General features: G+C 37.6%; 3 protein-coding genes across 8 annotated transcripts; 2 read left to right on the forward strand and 1 right to left on the reverse strand.

Annotated features, from left to right (window-relative positions):
• The first annotated feature begins 473 nt into the window (after positions 1-473).
• LOC106654066 (spondin-1-like) lies at positions 474-4,975 on the forward strand. The gene is made up of 14 exons (XM_014373754.2): positions 474-636; positions 721-973; positions 1,055-1,229; positions 1,312-1,476; positions 1,607-1,730; positions 1,806-1,936; positions 2,342-2,534; positions 3,262-3,418; positions 3,493-3,700; positions 3,782-3,877; positions 3,954-4,140; positions 4,213-4,392; positions 4,568-4,659; positions 4,734-4,975. The coding sequence occupies exons 1-14, from the start codon at positions 531-533 to the stop codon at positions 4,815-4,817; spliced, it is 2,151 nt and encodes a 716-aa protein (XP_014229240.2). The 5' UTR covers positions 474-530; the 3' UTR covers positions 4,818-4,975.
• Positions 4,976-5,554: 579 nt separating this feature from the next.
• Positions 5,555-15,538, forward strand: LOC106654218 (spondin-1-like). Of its 6 annotated transcripts, none has more exons than XM_014373987.2 (16): positions 5,557-6,043; positions 7,169-7,371; positions 8,142-8,367; positions 8,434-8,782; positions 8,854-8,977; positions 9,074-9,204; positions 9,294-9,528; positions 10,276-10,447; positions 10,512-10,929; positions 11,538-11,745; positions 11,923-12,102; positions 13,265-13,402; positions 13,774-13,937; positions 14,201-14,282; positions 14,352-14,423; positions 14,490-15,538. In XM_014373987.2, exons 1-16 carry the CDS (start codon positions 5,910-5,912, stop codon positions 14,660-14,662), a joined length of 3,009 nt encoding a protein of 1,002 aa, XP_014229473.1. In that variant the 5' UTR covers positions 5,557-5,909; the 3' UTR covers positions 14,663-15,538. The 6 variants fall into 6 exon arrangements, with proteins under 6 accessions (XP_023314573.1, XP_014229473.1, XP_014229474.1 ...); XM_014373988.2 differs by having other exon boundaries at positions 9,294-9,483; XM_023458803.1 differs by having other exon boundaries at positions 5,903-5,991; positions 14,490-15,537.
• Positions 15,539-15,566: 28 nt separating this feature from the next.
• On the reverse strand, positions 15,567-16,432 carry LOC106654219. Its single transcript, XM_014373989.2, has 2 exons — positions 15,839-16,432; positions 15,567-15,765 (listed from the first exon to the last, which is right to left on the reverse strand). Exons 1-2 carry the CDS (start codon positions 16,412-16,414, stop codon positions 15,586-15,588), a joined length of 756 nt encoding a protein of 251 aa, XP_014229475.1. The 5' UTR covers positions 16,415-16,432; the 3' UTR covers positions 15,567-15,585.
• Between the last annotated feature and the right edge of the window lie 13 nt (positions 16,433-16,445).

Here is a 16,445-nt window from a genome sequence, read left to right on the forward strand (position 1 = left end):
AAAGCAAAAAATGTCTAAAGCCTCCCGCGCGTGAATTCTAAAATTAGCCATGGTATTATTCGTGGTAGGGGGTAACGTAACGCTGTCCATTGTCGGGACTTTTCAGTCAGTCTTCCGCACACTACCGTAAAGCGTTTCGTATTTTCTCTTTCGAAAGCATCGATCGATTTTGCCTACTTTTCATCTTTGACATTTTGTGCTGACCGAAAATTGCTCCTTCTATTCTAATAATAATTGTGCAATCATCGAATGATGAGATTTATCATGTACAAAATTGGTAAAATAGCGTAGTTTTAAAAAGTCACAAAAGCCATCGATGTTTTGACAATCGACGAGGCTCAAATTTTGAGCTTTGAATAAATGCCCTACGTTCTTGGAGGCTCCCGATCTCATCGTTGACTTTACGATCGAACAAAATGGACATCAGAAAATATTTTTCCATCGTTGCGTTCCTAAGATTGTTGTCGTTTCAATCGTTGTCGGGCTTGTTTGCAAACGTCGAGGCGAGCGACAACTGCAAAGTATCTTGGATGGAGACGGGGCAGGAAGTGGTCGATTCTCTATACACCATTCAACTATCCATTTCCAAATCGAGCGGAGCTCTGCGTACTTATTTTCCCAACGCCCGCTACAACGGTGAGTAATAATTCCCCAGCTATATCGATGCGAATTTCAAGAATCATCGTTATAAAGTTCTAATCCGCATTCTCTGTACCATAGTGACCATAAGATCGAAACTGAAGAGTCACACGTTCACGCAATTTTACTTCGGCGTGTGGAGCCTCGGCGACGAGGAAGCCAACAGCAACAGCAACGCCGGCAGCCTGGAGCTGAGCGAGAGGGAGCTGTCCAAGTTCCACAACGGGCCGTACTGCATCAATCGCGTGGTCGACGGGCCCGTCTCGCTGGCCAAGCAGAGCCTCAGCATCGGCTGGCAGAGCCCGAAGAGTCACGAGCACTGCGTCGAATTCAGGTAATTTCTATATATAACGACGACATTATTCGTTCCTCGATTATTATTTTATGACAATTATCCGACCACGTATCAGAGTAGGGCAGCGATCAAAGAGACGGAGCTCAGATATCACACGGCCAATTTGACGGTCTGTCCCGATTCGAAGGTCATCCTCGACGATCCGGGCAAGCCACTGGCCAGCTGTTGCGCCTGCGACCAAGCCAAGTACAAGCTGGCCTTTGAGGGCCTCTGGTCGCGATACACTCATCCGAAGGTTTCGACTCGTTTCTACTCCCGTTACTTTTTTTACATAATCCACACGGATATTTTTTAATCGATTAATACATACTTCGCAGTATTTTCCACGCCGGGAATGGCTCGCCGTTTTTCCAACTGTCATTGGTATCTCGCACAGTCAAGATTATGCGTTTTGGCGGCCTTACCAAAAGGCCACCGAAGGCTTAAAAAGCTTCGTTGAAACTGGTCACACGCATGAATTGGAAACCGAACTCAAGTCTCATGTACAGAAATATTTCATTTATTAACTATATTGTAGTGTAGTTGACTTTGAGTCATTACATAATCGTTGACTAACTTGTTCGTTTTATCTTCATTGATATTAACTAATTTATTTATTTTATCCATCAATAGTCTGCAAAAATCAATACTCTGATAAAGTTCCGGGGTACTAATTATCAAAACAAAAGTCGAACTTCTTATTCGTTACTCAGAGTCAATCAGAAGCAACACGTTTTATCAGTTGTTGCTAAAATAGGTAAGGAATATTTTTAAGTGCTAATTTCATTACTATAATTTTCAATGAAATGTGAGGACATGTTCGTTCGATTAGATCCCTCACCGGACTGGTTCGTTGGCGTCTCGGCCTTGGAGTTGTGCCGCTCTGACTGCAGTTGGATCGAAAGCAAAAGTTTAAATCTCTATGCTTATGACGCTGGAGTGCAAAATGGATTGTGGTATGAAGTGAGTGTTTCTATTGTCGTTTTTTCAATCAATATTTTTCTGTGTAAACATCGTGTCATGATAAATTGGTGGTTCTTGGCAAATTTTTTCTTACGAAAATTCTCAGTCTTACTTTGCAAATTATTTTGAGGATCAATGGCCCTTTACAATAAATATTTTTTAGAGTTTAAATTTTCCAAAATTTTTTCAGCTAGTCAGTACACCAATTTTGCCATAATTTTCTAGCCACACGAGTAACTAATTTTAAAATTGGAAAGCTTATAGATTGGATTTTTGCTTGCATCAATCCGACTTTTTAGGAAGGTTAAAAAACTAAAAAAAGTTGACAAAAAAAATTTGTCAAGCTCCACTACGTTGATAAATTTAATTTGTAAATATAATCACCAAATTTGTCACGTAAAAAAGGACATAGGAGAAGAAACTGAGCCACAGGGTAATATCGAGAACATAAATTCATCATGGCCCGTAAAAACAAATGGCAAACAATCTCCTTTTTACGATGAAACCAATAATGCCCACGAGATACGGCCATTGGCAAGGATTCACTTGACTCGTTTAAGAGGCTCGGAGAAAAGTTGTCTTTCAAGCAGTCACATAGGTAAGCTCAATGATTTACTCTTGTCGCAATCTTTAGCTCTAAAAATCTCATTTATCAACGGAATCATTCTTTTTGCCTGCAAAAAGGGTCAAAAAGTGCAAATTCGTTGGTCCACAAACGCGATAAGAGCATAATAATTTAGTACCTATTTTCTCCGTAACAGCGAATTTCTCAGCGAAGATTATCCTTATCTTTGGCGCTTCGAATGCTCGGTGAAGCGGCAAAAAACATTCGATCGCGATAATGGCATAATAGCGGCTTCTTAGACTTTCGCAAAACGAAATTACCAGCGCGCTTCGCTAAGGTAATTATCGAGATAACATCTTCGATGTGGAGTTATCAAAGTAACTGTTAAATCGATACAGCCCAGGACTGCTTGACGGACTCCGATAATAATTATTCTTCCGAGCAGTCAGTTTCTGCAAGTGGGTGGTGCGAGGGGAATAGACGGTTAAACGATATTATTCATTGCCATGAACAGCTCAATGGAGCTCATCAATTTCCATTTATCTCAATCGCTCGTGATATTTATTCAAATATTTATCTCGAAGTTTTTTTCCGATGAAAATCTAAATGTTAACCTCGTGGTAGTTAATAACTACTTTACATTTTTTTAAATTAATTCAAAAAATCCTAATCAATGCTAAAATATAATTACTTGCTTGCATAATACAGTTGCAAAAATATAGTTGACATAATTTCTTCTCCTTATTTATTAAATGCGAAGACGACTGTACCGAAGCCTGGAGCAAATGGAGCGAGTGCTCGGTCGACTGCGGTGCCGGAACAATGAAAAGGCGTCGATTAATCAAACAATCGAAAATCGGACTCTGCGACGTTCCACTAGAGGAATCAAAAGTTTGCGAAGGAGAAAAACCAAAATGGTAACGAACTTCAATAAAATATGACAGAATTCAAGGTCGATAAATAATGCGAAGAATAATTTAATAATCATTAGCCTGAGGGAGTTGTCGAGGGATGATTGCGCAGTGACCGACTGGGGTGAATGGTCAAAATGCACGAAGAGCTGCGGTCAAGAGACTATCATTCGATCTCGTTCGTTCAAGTGGCGCGATAATGCCCAACAGTGCCAGGAGAAATTCGGTAAGATAGAATTGGTCGAAAAAGCGGACTGCGGTAATCCGCCTTGCCCCGAAGACAATTACGTGAGTCGATAATTATTCGCTTTCGAAGAACGATGAACCGATTGCGATGTTTCTTGAACTCTTTGTTTTTTTTGTCCACAGCTTTGCGTCGATGATCGATACAGCAGCTGGACCGAGTGGAGCCCCTGCAGGCGAGTTCGAGATAAGGCGATCAGATTCCGTCACCGAACCATCAAGGTGAATCGAAGAAATCAATAATGCAGATACAAATGTTAATCCTCCTATATTAGCAATTTCTATTAAATTTGCTCAGGAAAATTTAAGAAGGGCGCATCTGGATGTCTTGGACGGCGACTCGGATTACGGTTACAGCGCGTGTTTGTTCGAAAAAGATATTTGTCAAGATTTTCCCACGGCCCTCCATGCAGAAGAAACGCACGACAATTTTAATAATGACTTAAATTCATCGTACCTATACTCATCTCGCAGCTCTAGACCAAGTATTTGAAATTATATCACATATTTTACTGGAAACTTTGAAAAATTTTCAATTGATTTAAACCTTTATGCAGGTCTTTGTTTCTTGCCGCCCGACAGTGGACAATGTCCGGGCGGTCGAAACGACAACTCGCACAAATACTACTACGATCATGAACTTGCCAAGTGTCTGCCGTTCAAGTACACCGGCTGTGGTGGCAATGACAATCGTTTTAATGACAACAAAGCTTGTGCTCACAAATGCATCATTCACGGTATTCGCATTTTTTAAAGGATTTATTATTTAAAAAACAAAATTTTGATCCAATCTTAACAGAATTTTCAAAAGTATTCCTTTTGTAGTTTTTTCGCGCGATGAAGCTCTCACGCCTAATGATCAAAAATCATTACAAAGATAACAGTAAATAATTTAATTTTTAAATGTTTTAGGGAAAAAAATTGATTGCGTCATGTCCGAATGGAGCAACTGGTCCGATTGCAAAAGCTGCATTGGTTTTAGGAGCAGAGAAAAAACCGTTCTGGTCAGATTGCGCTTTAAAAGTACACAAATTATATTTCGATGGTTTTGTGTAATTAAATGAAATTTTTATTCCAGGTTCACCCAGAAAATGGTGGCAGAATGTGTCCTCTCACCAAAGTACACAGAGAGTCTTGTAAAAATATTCTCAAAAATTGCTGAAAGTCAAAACATTTGAAAACGTTCGAGCATACGCGCGAATGAACCAAACGTTAAAATGTTAAAAATGAAGTATCGAATGTCAAGGGACTGGAACAAAACATTCGTAAGCGAAGCTCTCGTGCTTTGCCGGTATCTGTATAAGTAGCCGTGAGAGCTCTTTGGGCTTGCGAAAATCTTGAAAAATGTTCATCAACTGTAATCAAACTAATTATTCACTTAAATTTATTAAATAAACAATAATTTCACATCGTATAATATTTTGATAATCTTTTTTCTTTATGAATCTTGCGAACCTCAATTATTAGCAAATGCTTGAGGGGTACGGATGAAAATAATAAATGGATAAAATAAAAATGTACAAAAAAAATCAACCAACTGGAATTTGTTAATTGTAATATCAGAAAAAATAGAAAAATATTTATCGCGTGCCGTATATCGAGATTGTTCGATACGACACGCTTGATTGAAATAGTCTTGACTCGTGCTTAGCATACGTCGCTTTTCTTTCAGTGATGCTGAAAGCTCGAGAATTGATAATGAAAGGTCGTGTTGTTTTTTTTTATTACCATTCGCAAGAGCTGTACGCAAAGTGCATCATGGTATTCGCATAGAGTATATATACGTAGCACGATATTAGTTTAAGCGGCGCTTGCGCGCGTACACACGGACAATTCTAGTTTTTGCGTGCAAGCGTGCTGCTGCAGCCGTGTCGTCGTCGCAGGCACATTGTGCCTCGGCCGCGCGACGCTCAGTCAAGCTATCGAGCTCAAGCCGGTGGTTGCTATACAGCTTCATCCCTCTCTCTCGCTCTCTGCCTCTCTGCCTCTCTGCCCTTTGTTAGGTCGATGCATTGCTAGGTCTGCATCGACAAATATATTTTGTCCACTCGCCGTGAGATTAATCGATAGTTTTATGCACACTATCCGACAATACTAACATTTTTATCGCCCTCGCCTTTGAACGTACGTAATTTCGGATCGGAATAGGTTTCGGCGAGGAAAAACGAAATCGCGCCAAGTAAAGCTCGGTATGAAGTAATTTTTTTTTTTTTTTTTACCACGATCAAAATGAAAGGCAACGAGTACAGTAAGAATGCTTACGCGTCTTCGTGCAGCTTCGGAGAAACACCTCATCATCGCAAGCTTCAAGTTTGAAAAAATTCCGAGCAAGTTTTGTAAGTCCAAGTTTGTAGCTTATATTCTTCTAGAAGCTATTCATACTTTCAGGTATGGATTTTGAAAACAATTTATGTATATCTATAACTATGTCATGTATATGTAGTATATTCATATCGGCTAACCATCGCTTGCCGCAATTATCTGCTGTGAACAATCTTCGATCTACCAACACTTAACCATCTGCAACAGATCGACCTTATAATAATTTGTACAAAGCTTATTCATCACTGCCGTATCTAATTATTGTCTTTTTATTTTGATATTCGATTTAAAAAAAAAGGCCTTCTTTTGTTTTTCCCTACCAAAACTGTGAATCATCTCCAAGTGAGAAGATTTTCTGACTTGAAGATGCAAATCAAATTGTCACGGATTATTGGATTGGCCTTGATCGGATTATATGTTGCTGCAAAGCTTCGATCAAATAAGAAAGGGGAAAAAAGAAACATTTTTATCTCATTTCTTTATTCTTACTTTCAAAAAAAGTATTATTCGTAATTTATTAACAGACTGCAATAAACAATCGTAAATTTGTATTCGATTCGAGAAAATCCATCGGAAGAAACAGTTTTTATCAAAAAATTCAACTGCTGCAGTTATGAAGGATATGCGCGTCATACGCTTTTGAACGACAATTACAAACATTTACGAAACTGCAGTTTATATTAATCCGACCTGCAAAGTGTAGATGAATGTCAACAGCCGTTTATAAACGCAGACATGATCTCGCGTCATGTAAATATGAGAACATAAACTAAATGTAGGATCAGATAAAAATTTCAGCACGTCGATGACAAACTTTAAGTACGCAAATGAGGCGAAAAGAATAGTAAAATTGAACCTGTACACAGCCATAAAGTTGCACTCAAAGTTATTTATTAAAAAGCATTGTTTCGTTCTAGAATAAACTAAAAAGTAAATAAAAAAGTTCATTACATAATTCAAAAAATTTATTTCGCTAAGAAAAGATCTCATGTTCGTTCCTAACCAGAACATGTTCCAGTGATGTTTAATTGTCGAAACTGAAATTTTTTTATTGATATGAGTCAAATTTTGTAACGCAATAATCCATACATTACGTACTTAAATAAGAACTGAAATATTGACTAGTAGAAAATTTTTATTTTTCATTTGGGCAAAAATATCGAGCTCATTAAATTTTTAATTTTCACGCAGAGAAATGATTCCGAAGTATTTGATTCTTCGAGTGGTATTGCTGTGGTGCTTGGTGAACATCACACAAGTCCGGGCTCATTGCGAACAGAAATGGGACGATATTAAAGGTCCACACGAAGTAGCTGAAACTTATCGCATTCACCTAATGAAAATCAACTTAACGGATGAATATAGAAGTTTTATGCCTTCAACCAAGTACCAAAGTAAGTTTATGTTAATCGTATTTTTCACCTAATTAATGAATTTCGCGAGTCTATAACTCACTTGTTTGTTTTCGCGAGAAATGCAGAGCCATCAGAAGCCATATTGTGTCATGGGGGGAGACTATAGTCGGAATAGCTTTGAATTTTTAATTTAACTGAAAATTGTGGACCTCAGAACACGTTTGAAAACTCTGTCAACTCAGAGTCACTCGACAAAAAAATTATTGTAATTTTTTTGGTACAATGGCATGGCACAAAATAAAATGCTCCACTTCATTAATGAAATGTATAATTTCGCGAAACAAATAAAAAATCTACCCTAAGCAGTAGGGTTTTCGTTATGCTACAAGAAAATTTGAAATCCTCGACTGCTGCACGACGTAAATCTGTCTGCTCCAAGGAAGTTCCAAATTTTTTTGAAGCGAAATTTGTTTACGCCTGCTGACTATGAGTAATTGTCACACTCTATTGTTATGTGCAAGCGCACGCTGAAAAATAATATAAAATAATCGTCAAACAACGTACGTATTGGGCTGAATTCCAATTGCCACCCTCAAGAATGTGAGCCGAACTATACAAATTTTCTATTCGTCTTTTATGACAACTTGAATGCCAAATGTTTAATTGGCATTTTTCATCTCGAATACATTTTCACTCGTGTACGAACATCTGGATATGTTAACATATGGATATGTCACGATTAAAAATATAAAAATATGTCACTGGAAAGCGACAGATTCTTCTAATGGTACTCGTACGTTGATCAACAGTTTTCGTGAAAGACGATTACGGCGAGACTTTCACACGTTTCTTCTTGACCGTGGAGAACGAGGACAAAATATTACCCGCCGGTACTTTGGAACTTTACGACGAGCAAGTGTCAAGATTTTCGCAGGACTGTCCGGACTCGATAATTCAAGTGTCTCAAGTAGCCAAGGACAACGTGTCGGCGTATTGGACGAGTCCCGGCGAAGGCAACGGATGCGTCATATTCCGGTAAGATGAGATATTTGCCAAACTGTAATACAAATCGGCAGGCACTCGCACGATTACTCGCTTCAGAGTCTCGATAATGGAAACGCCATCCAAGTGGTACATGGACGGCACGTTGGAGCAGAAATTCTGTCAGGATCCGAAGGCGAAGATCGACGAGCCGGGACCGGTGCTGGCCGAGTGTTGCGCCTGCGACGAGGCCAAGTACGAGCTGGCCTTCGAGGGCCTCTGGTCGCGATACACCCATCCGCGCAGCTTCCCCACCAAGCCCTGGAACGCGCGCTTCTCCGACGTCATCGGGGCCTCGCACACCAACGCCTACCGTTTCTGGCAGCTCGACGTGCCGGCCAGCGACGGCATGAAACTCGTGGCCGAGAACGGCAACACGCGTCTTCTCGAGTCCGAGCTCAAGAATCAGGTTATCGACTATAACGGATTCATTAATAGCTATCTATTATATTCGTGCTAATTACTGCGCTTTTGTTATAGAGCGAGCACATCAGGACAATCATTAAAGCTCGAGGAATCAACTTTCCAAACATCACTAGCAAGACATTTGCTGTCTTCCGAGTCGATCAACAGCATCATCTTGTGTCGGTTGTTTCAATGATCGGTAAGAATTGAACGACTTGCGACTAGACTCGTGACGACACACGTACTCATTCAATTGCGAAAGAAGGTAAACTAATTAAACAAATATTTCATTCAGATCCATCCCCAGATTGGTTTTTGGGAGTTTCCGGACTGGAGCTGTGTTTGGATAACTGTTCCTGGGTCGATCAGAAACAACTGAATCTTTACCCAATCGATGCCGGCACCGATAACGGTCTATCTTACGAGGTTCGCATTCGTACCATCATTTTTAACGTAGCATACCTCGAAATGATTTTACAATCGATAAGAGTTTCGAGGACTATCGATCGTTTCAGGCATCGGACTCGCCAACGGAACCGCGAGACGTTATCAGACGCATAACGAATACTTGGCCGGCGGACGAGCGCTCGCCCTTTTACGACGAGTCGGCCATCGACATGAAGCCCATGGGCCGGCTATATCTCAAGCGTCAACGCATTTACGAAAAGCACTGCGATCGTCTCGACGTGACCGAGAGCAGCGAAGGTGATACCGAAGCCGATGCTAATAGTGAAACCGTTGACAATCGTAGCAAGTATCCTTCCCACTTTTATTTGCTCTTACTTTTTTAGTTGCAGTCGTTAACGAAGGCGTGTATACAGAGCTTTTTTAAACCAATGCTTCCAACCTCCGTAGTTTCTTATGAGATTATCTTCGAAAGCGTTGCTCTTTTGCTCCAGTCTAATCAGAATTAAAAAAAAAGCTTCAAGTATGACAAAAAAATTGAATATTCCTACTTTAGAAATATTGTAACTTCCTGACACAGAATTTTTTTTGGCCACGAGTGTATTCAAATTAGCCAACGCTTGAGCATAAATTAAGATTGCTTGCATAGTGATTGTGAAGAGTCGGTAAAAAAGGCTTGAATAGCAGCGAGATGATTTTTTTTTCACGTAATTGCTTATAATTTGAATAATTATAAGCTGCATCTGGTTTTACAATATAATTTTGACTCGAGTTAATAATATTAAAAAAATAAAAAATGAGCAATAACTTATTTTTCAATGCGAAATCGCGTTCGCATTAAGACAGCCAAAAATTAATGATTTATTAATGATGTCGATGATTGATGATATTAATAAATTTTATAATTGCTAAAGAAATGGAAAAGCCTTTTTGAACAAATCGCAATGTTGTTGTAACAAAATGTCAAGATGCAATTAAAAGGGACTCGAGTAGTACGAGCTTGATCGTAGTGAAAGCTGTGTTAGATAATAATTTTGTGTATAAGGATAACGCGAGAAAAATAATTGATTAAAAAAATTGACAAATGAACAGAAGCTTGCCGTGTCGGCGAGTGGGGCGAGTGGACAAACTGTTCGGTAACGTGCGGCGTTGGCAGCCGACTGCGTCAGCGTTACTTCAAAAATGAACGATCGGCCATGAAGCACCAGTGCAACGTAAAACTGACCGACCGGGTGGCCTGCTGGAATCCCGACAGCTTAGATTGGTAAGAAAAGAGATGGAGGAACGAAGGCGATTTGCAATAAGCCCGAATGTGTTTTTGCGCGCAGTCCCGAGGAGGAGCCGGATCCGGAATCCTGCGCATTGACTCAGTGGAGCGACTGGACGCCCTGCACCAAGAGCTGCGGTCGCGAACCCAAGGCACGCGATCGCAACTATCGATTGAAAAAGAAGCGCAAGGAGTGCCGCTACAAGTACCCGCACATCAAGCTGCAGGAGACGGTCGACTGCGGCAATCCGGCCTGCGAGACGGACGGCGAGGCGAGCCAAGGAGGCGAAGAAGAGGGCCAAGAAGGAGGAGCCGCCGCCGGCGACGAGCAAACGGTGAGGACCCAAGACGAGTCCGACGAGGCAGGCTCGGATTCCGACGACAATGTGGCCGATGCCACGACTATCGACAAGTACGGGAGCGAGAACAATTGGCGGGTCAGATTCGGTGAGGCGCAACGGCCGCATCGGCCTCTCAAGGTAGCATCCAAAAGACTAGACTTCACGTTTCTCGATACGTGAATACATGTAGCGGCCATTCTCATTGTCGAAGTAAATCGTTCAGCTATTTTTCACCGATCCTTTTAGTAGCGTCGACTAAAAATCCCTATACAAACCGAGGTGGCAATCGACTGAACCATTTTTCGACTTCATTTTCTCTCGCTTTTCAATACATCGTTCTCCTCGAAACTTGATAAAAGCCGAACGAATAACAAAAAGAGCTTTCATCGATTCACATCACACATAATTGACGACTGAAACTTTTGACATTTCAATATTGATCAAGTAATTTTTAGACAATCTAATCATCTCGAATAAGAAAATTTGTTCATTGAATATTCGAATAATTCATTTCACGCGAATTTCTTTGCACACTCGAAAAGTTCTCGCTCCATTTGCTTGTAATCACTTAGATAGCCAGCCTAGATTACGTCTGGCCACTTCAAATTAATACATTTGAGTAACTACATCTATTGGTGCATTTGCGCTAAATTCATGCATAAAACTCATTAATTAAATTTTTTTTCTGTGATCAATAAATGAATAAATTAATTAATTAATAAATTTGTTGCTGTACGCAAGAGAAGTGCGTTGATGAACAATACTCGTCGTGGTCATTCTGGTCGCCGTGCTCGGTCAGCTGTGGTCGTGGAACTAGAAGCCGCTCGAGACAGCTCTTACCAACCCGTTGGCGAACCTCCGAAACGGAAAAATTACTTTACGAATGCCAGTACCAGACGACAACTTGTATCGCTGCTACGGAGTCCTGCGAGCTCGATAAAGAACAACAGAAAGGTTTACATTTGCGTTACATTTTTTTCTCACTGAACACTTTACTAACATTATAGTATTCATTCTTTTTGGCCATTTTTCGAGTGTTTAAATCCGTTCAATTAACTGCTTGCATACGTATGCAAGGAAACATAATGTGGACGTAATATATAACACATTTTTTTTTACTCATGTGTGTAGTCATATGTTCTGAGCCAAAAGAAGCGGGTCACTGTGACGATGGCCACAACGACAATTCATTGAGATACTATTATGACAAAACAAAATTAAAATGCGTCGTTTTTCACTACACCGGCTGCAATGGCAACATGAACAATTTCAGAACTCTGCAGGAATGTCAAACTGCATGCAATCAATCACGTAAGCCACTGTGTCTTTACTACAATGCTTTATCGTCTTCGTGTAATTTTTCATATCATATATCATGTACAAATTTATTGAGCTTGTCAAAACTGTTAAATTTAGTTCGTGCAATGCATATTATAGTGCCATACTTCATCGATGCTCGAAAAATTTTATACGATCATTGCTTACCATCCAAATCACATTGGAACTGGAATTATTTCCTTAATACATATAACTCATCTTGATAAAGAAAAAACATAGCGCTTGAGTTTTTTGGATTATTGCAAATCTTTCAACGAAAATTACAAATACACCTAAAATTTTAAATGATGTGCTAATATTCATAAGCAAGTATTCAAAATCCTTGTAAAAAATGTTCATGCAAAACCTAAATTCATTTTATGCCATTAAATATTAAATATGTAGAGACGTTATTTTTAAATTGAATTCAATCCCTTATACAGCTTTCGTCCCCTATCACTATTTATTGATTCAGTAATGTCTTTCGACTGATAATAGTTGTTTCATTGAAATAAATATACATTATCACTGTATTACCAAACAGTGTCTCTAGGTATGTGTATCGCGATTTCCTCTACAAAACCTAGATAATATCCGAGAGCTTATTATTTAATAGAACCCTTAGCCATATACATCAAATTTTAATTGAACTGAAGTTCGCGAGATTAAAACATTCAATTATTGTGAAATGAATTGAGTTAAGTTCAGATTTTGTAATTACTAATTTTTAACTCATGTGAATTTTTACATTGCTTTTCATGCAAACGTTCATTTTTCATTGCTGTGCCAATAATACGCTAGAGAACTAAACACCAACATTTCATTACCGTCGCATCATTTTTGAATTTGATAAATATGCTTTTTGCTGAAAAAAATTCTAATTTGCCCACGTTTGCAAAACCAAAAGATATTCTTGCTTTTTTCTTTGATGGTGCTTTTAATGATTTTGCATCAAAATGTCAACTTTGCGATCTACGTTTAATTAAATGTGGTGAGAACCTGCCGTAGTTTAACATAAACGGGGATTTTTCATGAGTTTTTTTCAGTACAGACATTGCGCGTAAACGAATGATATAAAGTCTTGTCTGTAACTAATTAATTATTTTGTGCTGTCACCGCTTGCCTATTATTAACTACTAACAACTATGCAAAGCAGCATTGGATAAATGGAAAATACACAATTACAAAGTACAACTGAGCAGTATTGTCACTTATAGTGCAATTAAGAATAATCAGGGAATGGGCGCTTCAGTCACCAACGTCGCCCCTCGTAATGGCGACATTAAAATATGCGGTGCGACTTTTTTCCACTTTTTCTTATACATATCATAATATATATAGGTGTATATGTAATGTAAATATATTTATATTTATAAATACGTTTTTTATATTCGGCTCGCTTTATATACCTCATTTATTTCCCGCATCTTTGAATCTAAAATTTATATCGCGAATAATATGGTACATAATAATATGCCATTCAATTATAGAAATCAAGTTTAATTGTTACTCATACCGATGTTTAAAAGTATTTTATTGAGGGTTATATACATCTATATACTAGATAAAGTTTAACAAATGATAAATGCTTTAAAATTTATAAGGATTTACGGTTTCGTCATATAATTTCTAAAAAAAATTAATCATTACAAATTCGGCAAACAGAAGAAAGTAAAGAAAGTACCAATAAGAAGAGAAAAAAACAGCAGCGTGGAGAAACTAAAAGCAGCAACTACGGAATGGGAGTTGACTGTCAAATTTCTGAGTGGAGCAACTGGTCTCCATGCTACAGTTGCAAAGGCTACAGGACCATGAGTCGAGACATATTGGTGAGAAACTCAATTTGAAAATTATTCATTTGAATTTTTCTTACACAAAGATTTATTGAAAATAAATTTAAAAGTTTAATCATTGAACATTATTATATGGTCCCATAAATTTCAATAATACGTGATCAGTTTTATAGTTTCAATCTATATTATGATTTACAATTACTTTTACCTGGTGTTTAAACATTACGAGGCTAATTGTTTAATCAAAATGGACGGAAATTATTATTGATTTAATTAACGGGACTATCGATTTTTCATAGGTTCATCCACGTAATGGAGGGAAGCTTTGCCCCACCAAATTAATCAGAAGACAAAAATGTCACAAAGTCATGCCTGAATGTGGTAAGAATCCAATAAAAACATAGAACTCTTGAAGTGTATCATAAATTAAACTAAATCGTTACTTTTAAGATACAAAAAATGAGCGGGCGCTCGATAATCGATCAAATGTAGAGCTTTCGAATCTTACTCGCAAATCTGAAGGTAAGTTTAATTCTGTGACGAAAATTCTCAACATTCAGATAACATTCACAAATGCTATTCTTTCAGTCTCTATCAACTGCCAAGTGAGTCCTTGGGGACCATGGTCTAGTTGCACCGCAAGCTGCGGTTTTTCTCAACGTCGACGAATACGAAATATCCTCGTAGCTCCTCGAGGTCCATTTGGACAACTGTGTCCACCACTTGCTGAAATTGAAACTTGCGTCGTACCAGTTTGCTAAAAAAATTTCATTTATCAAACTTTTTTTTCATACGGATCAACGCACACACTCAATCTACTCCCATGTATCTTCAGGATTGTTAGTCAGACGTTTCTTTGTGTCATTTTTGATATTTTAATTGCACAAAATGAACTTGGGAAGACAGTGCCATGATTTTGTTCGTAAAATACCGTTTTCACGTGAAAAATGTACATTATGTTTGGCACACAATTTATTTTATACTTCCATATGCTGATTATATTGCGAGTGAAATAACTACCTGGTTGAAAAAAATTACGGCGGGATTTCTAAATGGATTATCCATTTCGATTTCATGTGGATTCGGTATGGAAAGTGCATACTGCATAGATTCCACGTAGAATCAGGGTGGAATTTTTGTAAAAAGCTACTACGATTTTATGATCATCTCTTAAAAACTAAATTCCACGCTCGTATCCGTTTTCACAGAATAATCGACACTTTTCACGCAGAATCCCCGCAGAATCTGCGTGGTTAATCAGCGTAGAAATCCACGACATCTTTTCAACTGGGTATGAGTCTATAGTTAAATTAACAAATTGTATTGTATTATATGGTATTGATAAAAATTATTTATTTGACTCTATTTTTACAGAAATATTGTAAAATAAATTTTTTTTATGTTGATAAATTGTAACTTTGTTTAAAGAAAAATATAAGTTAAATGTGTATTGTGTAACGAGACTAATCAGTTAAATGATAATAATCATGATTATTGACATAAGTAAATAGAATATTTTTTAATATCATTGAGAAACAAATCAAGCAAAAAGTAAACTTATCAAAGATGTCAAACGTTACTAATAAAAATGACTAATAATCTTAAGTTATTATTTTAATATATATAATGAAAAAAATGTATTGGTAATAAAATTAAAAATTTCTATAATACATAAAAGCTTTATTTAAACCTTAACAGTTGTAGCATTATCAGTTTCTAAATTATCTCCTTTTTCAATTTTTTCAACATCTGTACTGACATTTTTTGGGATAAGAAACAATTTTATGGTATTCTGTTTCTTAACACGATTTTTTATAACTGATATTTCATCTAATTCTTTTCCAATGATTTCTACTGTTTCTTCCTATAAAAATGTATAGAAATTTAATAATAATTTTGTTATATAAATATAAAATAATGAAGGGTATAAAACTTACCGCCTTTGTGGGGTTGCCATCATGAGATATGTAAACATTAACATCATGCTTCTTTTTAAGCAATTTTTTCATTTGTTTTAACTTGACGTGTAAATCATGCTCATAGATTTTAGAAGACATTAAAAATAATTTAGCTTCCTTGGATTCATCTTTATTTTTTTTCTTCTCTTGTTTATTTTTTAAATCAGCCTCAAAGAATTCCATAGTACTCATAAGTTTATAAATAGGTTTTTGAGTTTTTGTATCATAATCAATAATTTTAATCAATTTAAGGCCTCTACGAAGGGCCAATTTTTCAGCGTGTTCCATAGTCACAGAATTAACTTCATTTTCTGGTGTTATTAGCATTATTTCTGGACTAGTAAGACCTTTTTTAACTTTTGGCCTTAAAGGAGCATTTCTTTCTGGCACTTTGTTTGAATCTTCGGATTCCTTGTGAAAACATCTTCTTGCTAGTAAAGTAGAACTAACAATTTTACAAGTCTGATTGGTAACACAAATTTCACTTAAAGGGTCAATGGGCACACTTAAAATTTTTCGAAATGCAATAGTTCGGATTAACCCACTCAATGTCATTTTTGTTCTTTAACTACTATGTTATGTTATG

Source organism: Trichogramma pretiosum, unplaced genomic scaffold, assembly GCF_000599845.2.
Source record: "Trichogramma pretiosum strain Unisexual culture from Peru unplaced genomic scaffold, Tpre_2.0 scaffold25, whole genome shotgun sequence".
NCBI classification, from domain to species: Eukaryota; Metazoa; Arthropoda; class Insecta; order Hymenoptera; family Trichogrammatidae; genus Trichogramma; species Trichogramma pretiosum.

Bases quoted from the DNA above. Each gene is read 5' to 3' on its own strand.
- LOC106654218 (XM_014373987.2), top strand. From the start codon at position 5,910: ATGCTTACGCGTCTTCGTGCAGCTTCGGAGAAACACCTCATCATCGCA. The intron at 6,044-7,168 runs GTATGGATTTTG...ATTTTCACGCAG, and splicing joins GAAGCTATTCATACTTTCAG to AGAAATGATTCCGAAGTATT. The intron at 14,283-14,351 runs GTAAGAATCCAA...GTTACTTTTAAG, and splicing joins CAAAGTCATGCCTGAATGTG to ATACAAAAAATGAGCGGGCG.
- LOC106654219 (XM_014373989.2), bottom strand. From the start codon at position 16,414: ATGACATTGAGTGGGTTAATCCGAACTATTGCATTTCGAAAAATTTTA. The intron at 15,766-15,838 runs GTAAGTTTTATA...ACATTTTTATAG, and splicing joins ATGGCAACCCCACAAAGGCG to GAAGAAACAGTAGAAATCAT.
- LOC106654066 (XM_014373754.2), top strand. From the start codon at position 531: ATGGAGACGGGGCAGGAAGTGGTCGATTCTCTATACACCATTCAACTA. The intron at 1,731-1,805 runs GTAAGGAATATT...TCGTTCGATTAG, and splicing joins ATCAGTTGTTGCTAAAATAG to ATCCCTCACCGGACTGGTTC. The intron at 3,878-3,953 runs GTGAATCGAAGA...AAATTTGCTCAG, and splicing joins TCCGTCACCGAACCATCAAG to GAAAATTTAAGAAGGGCGCA.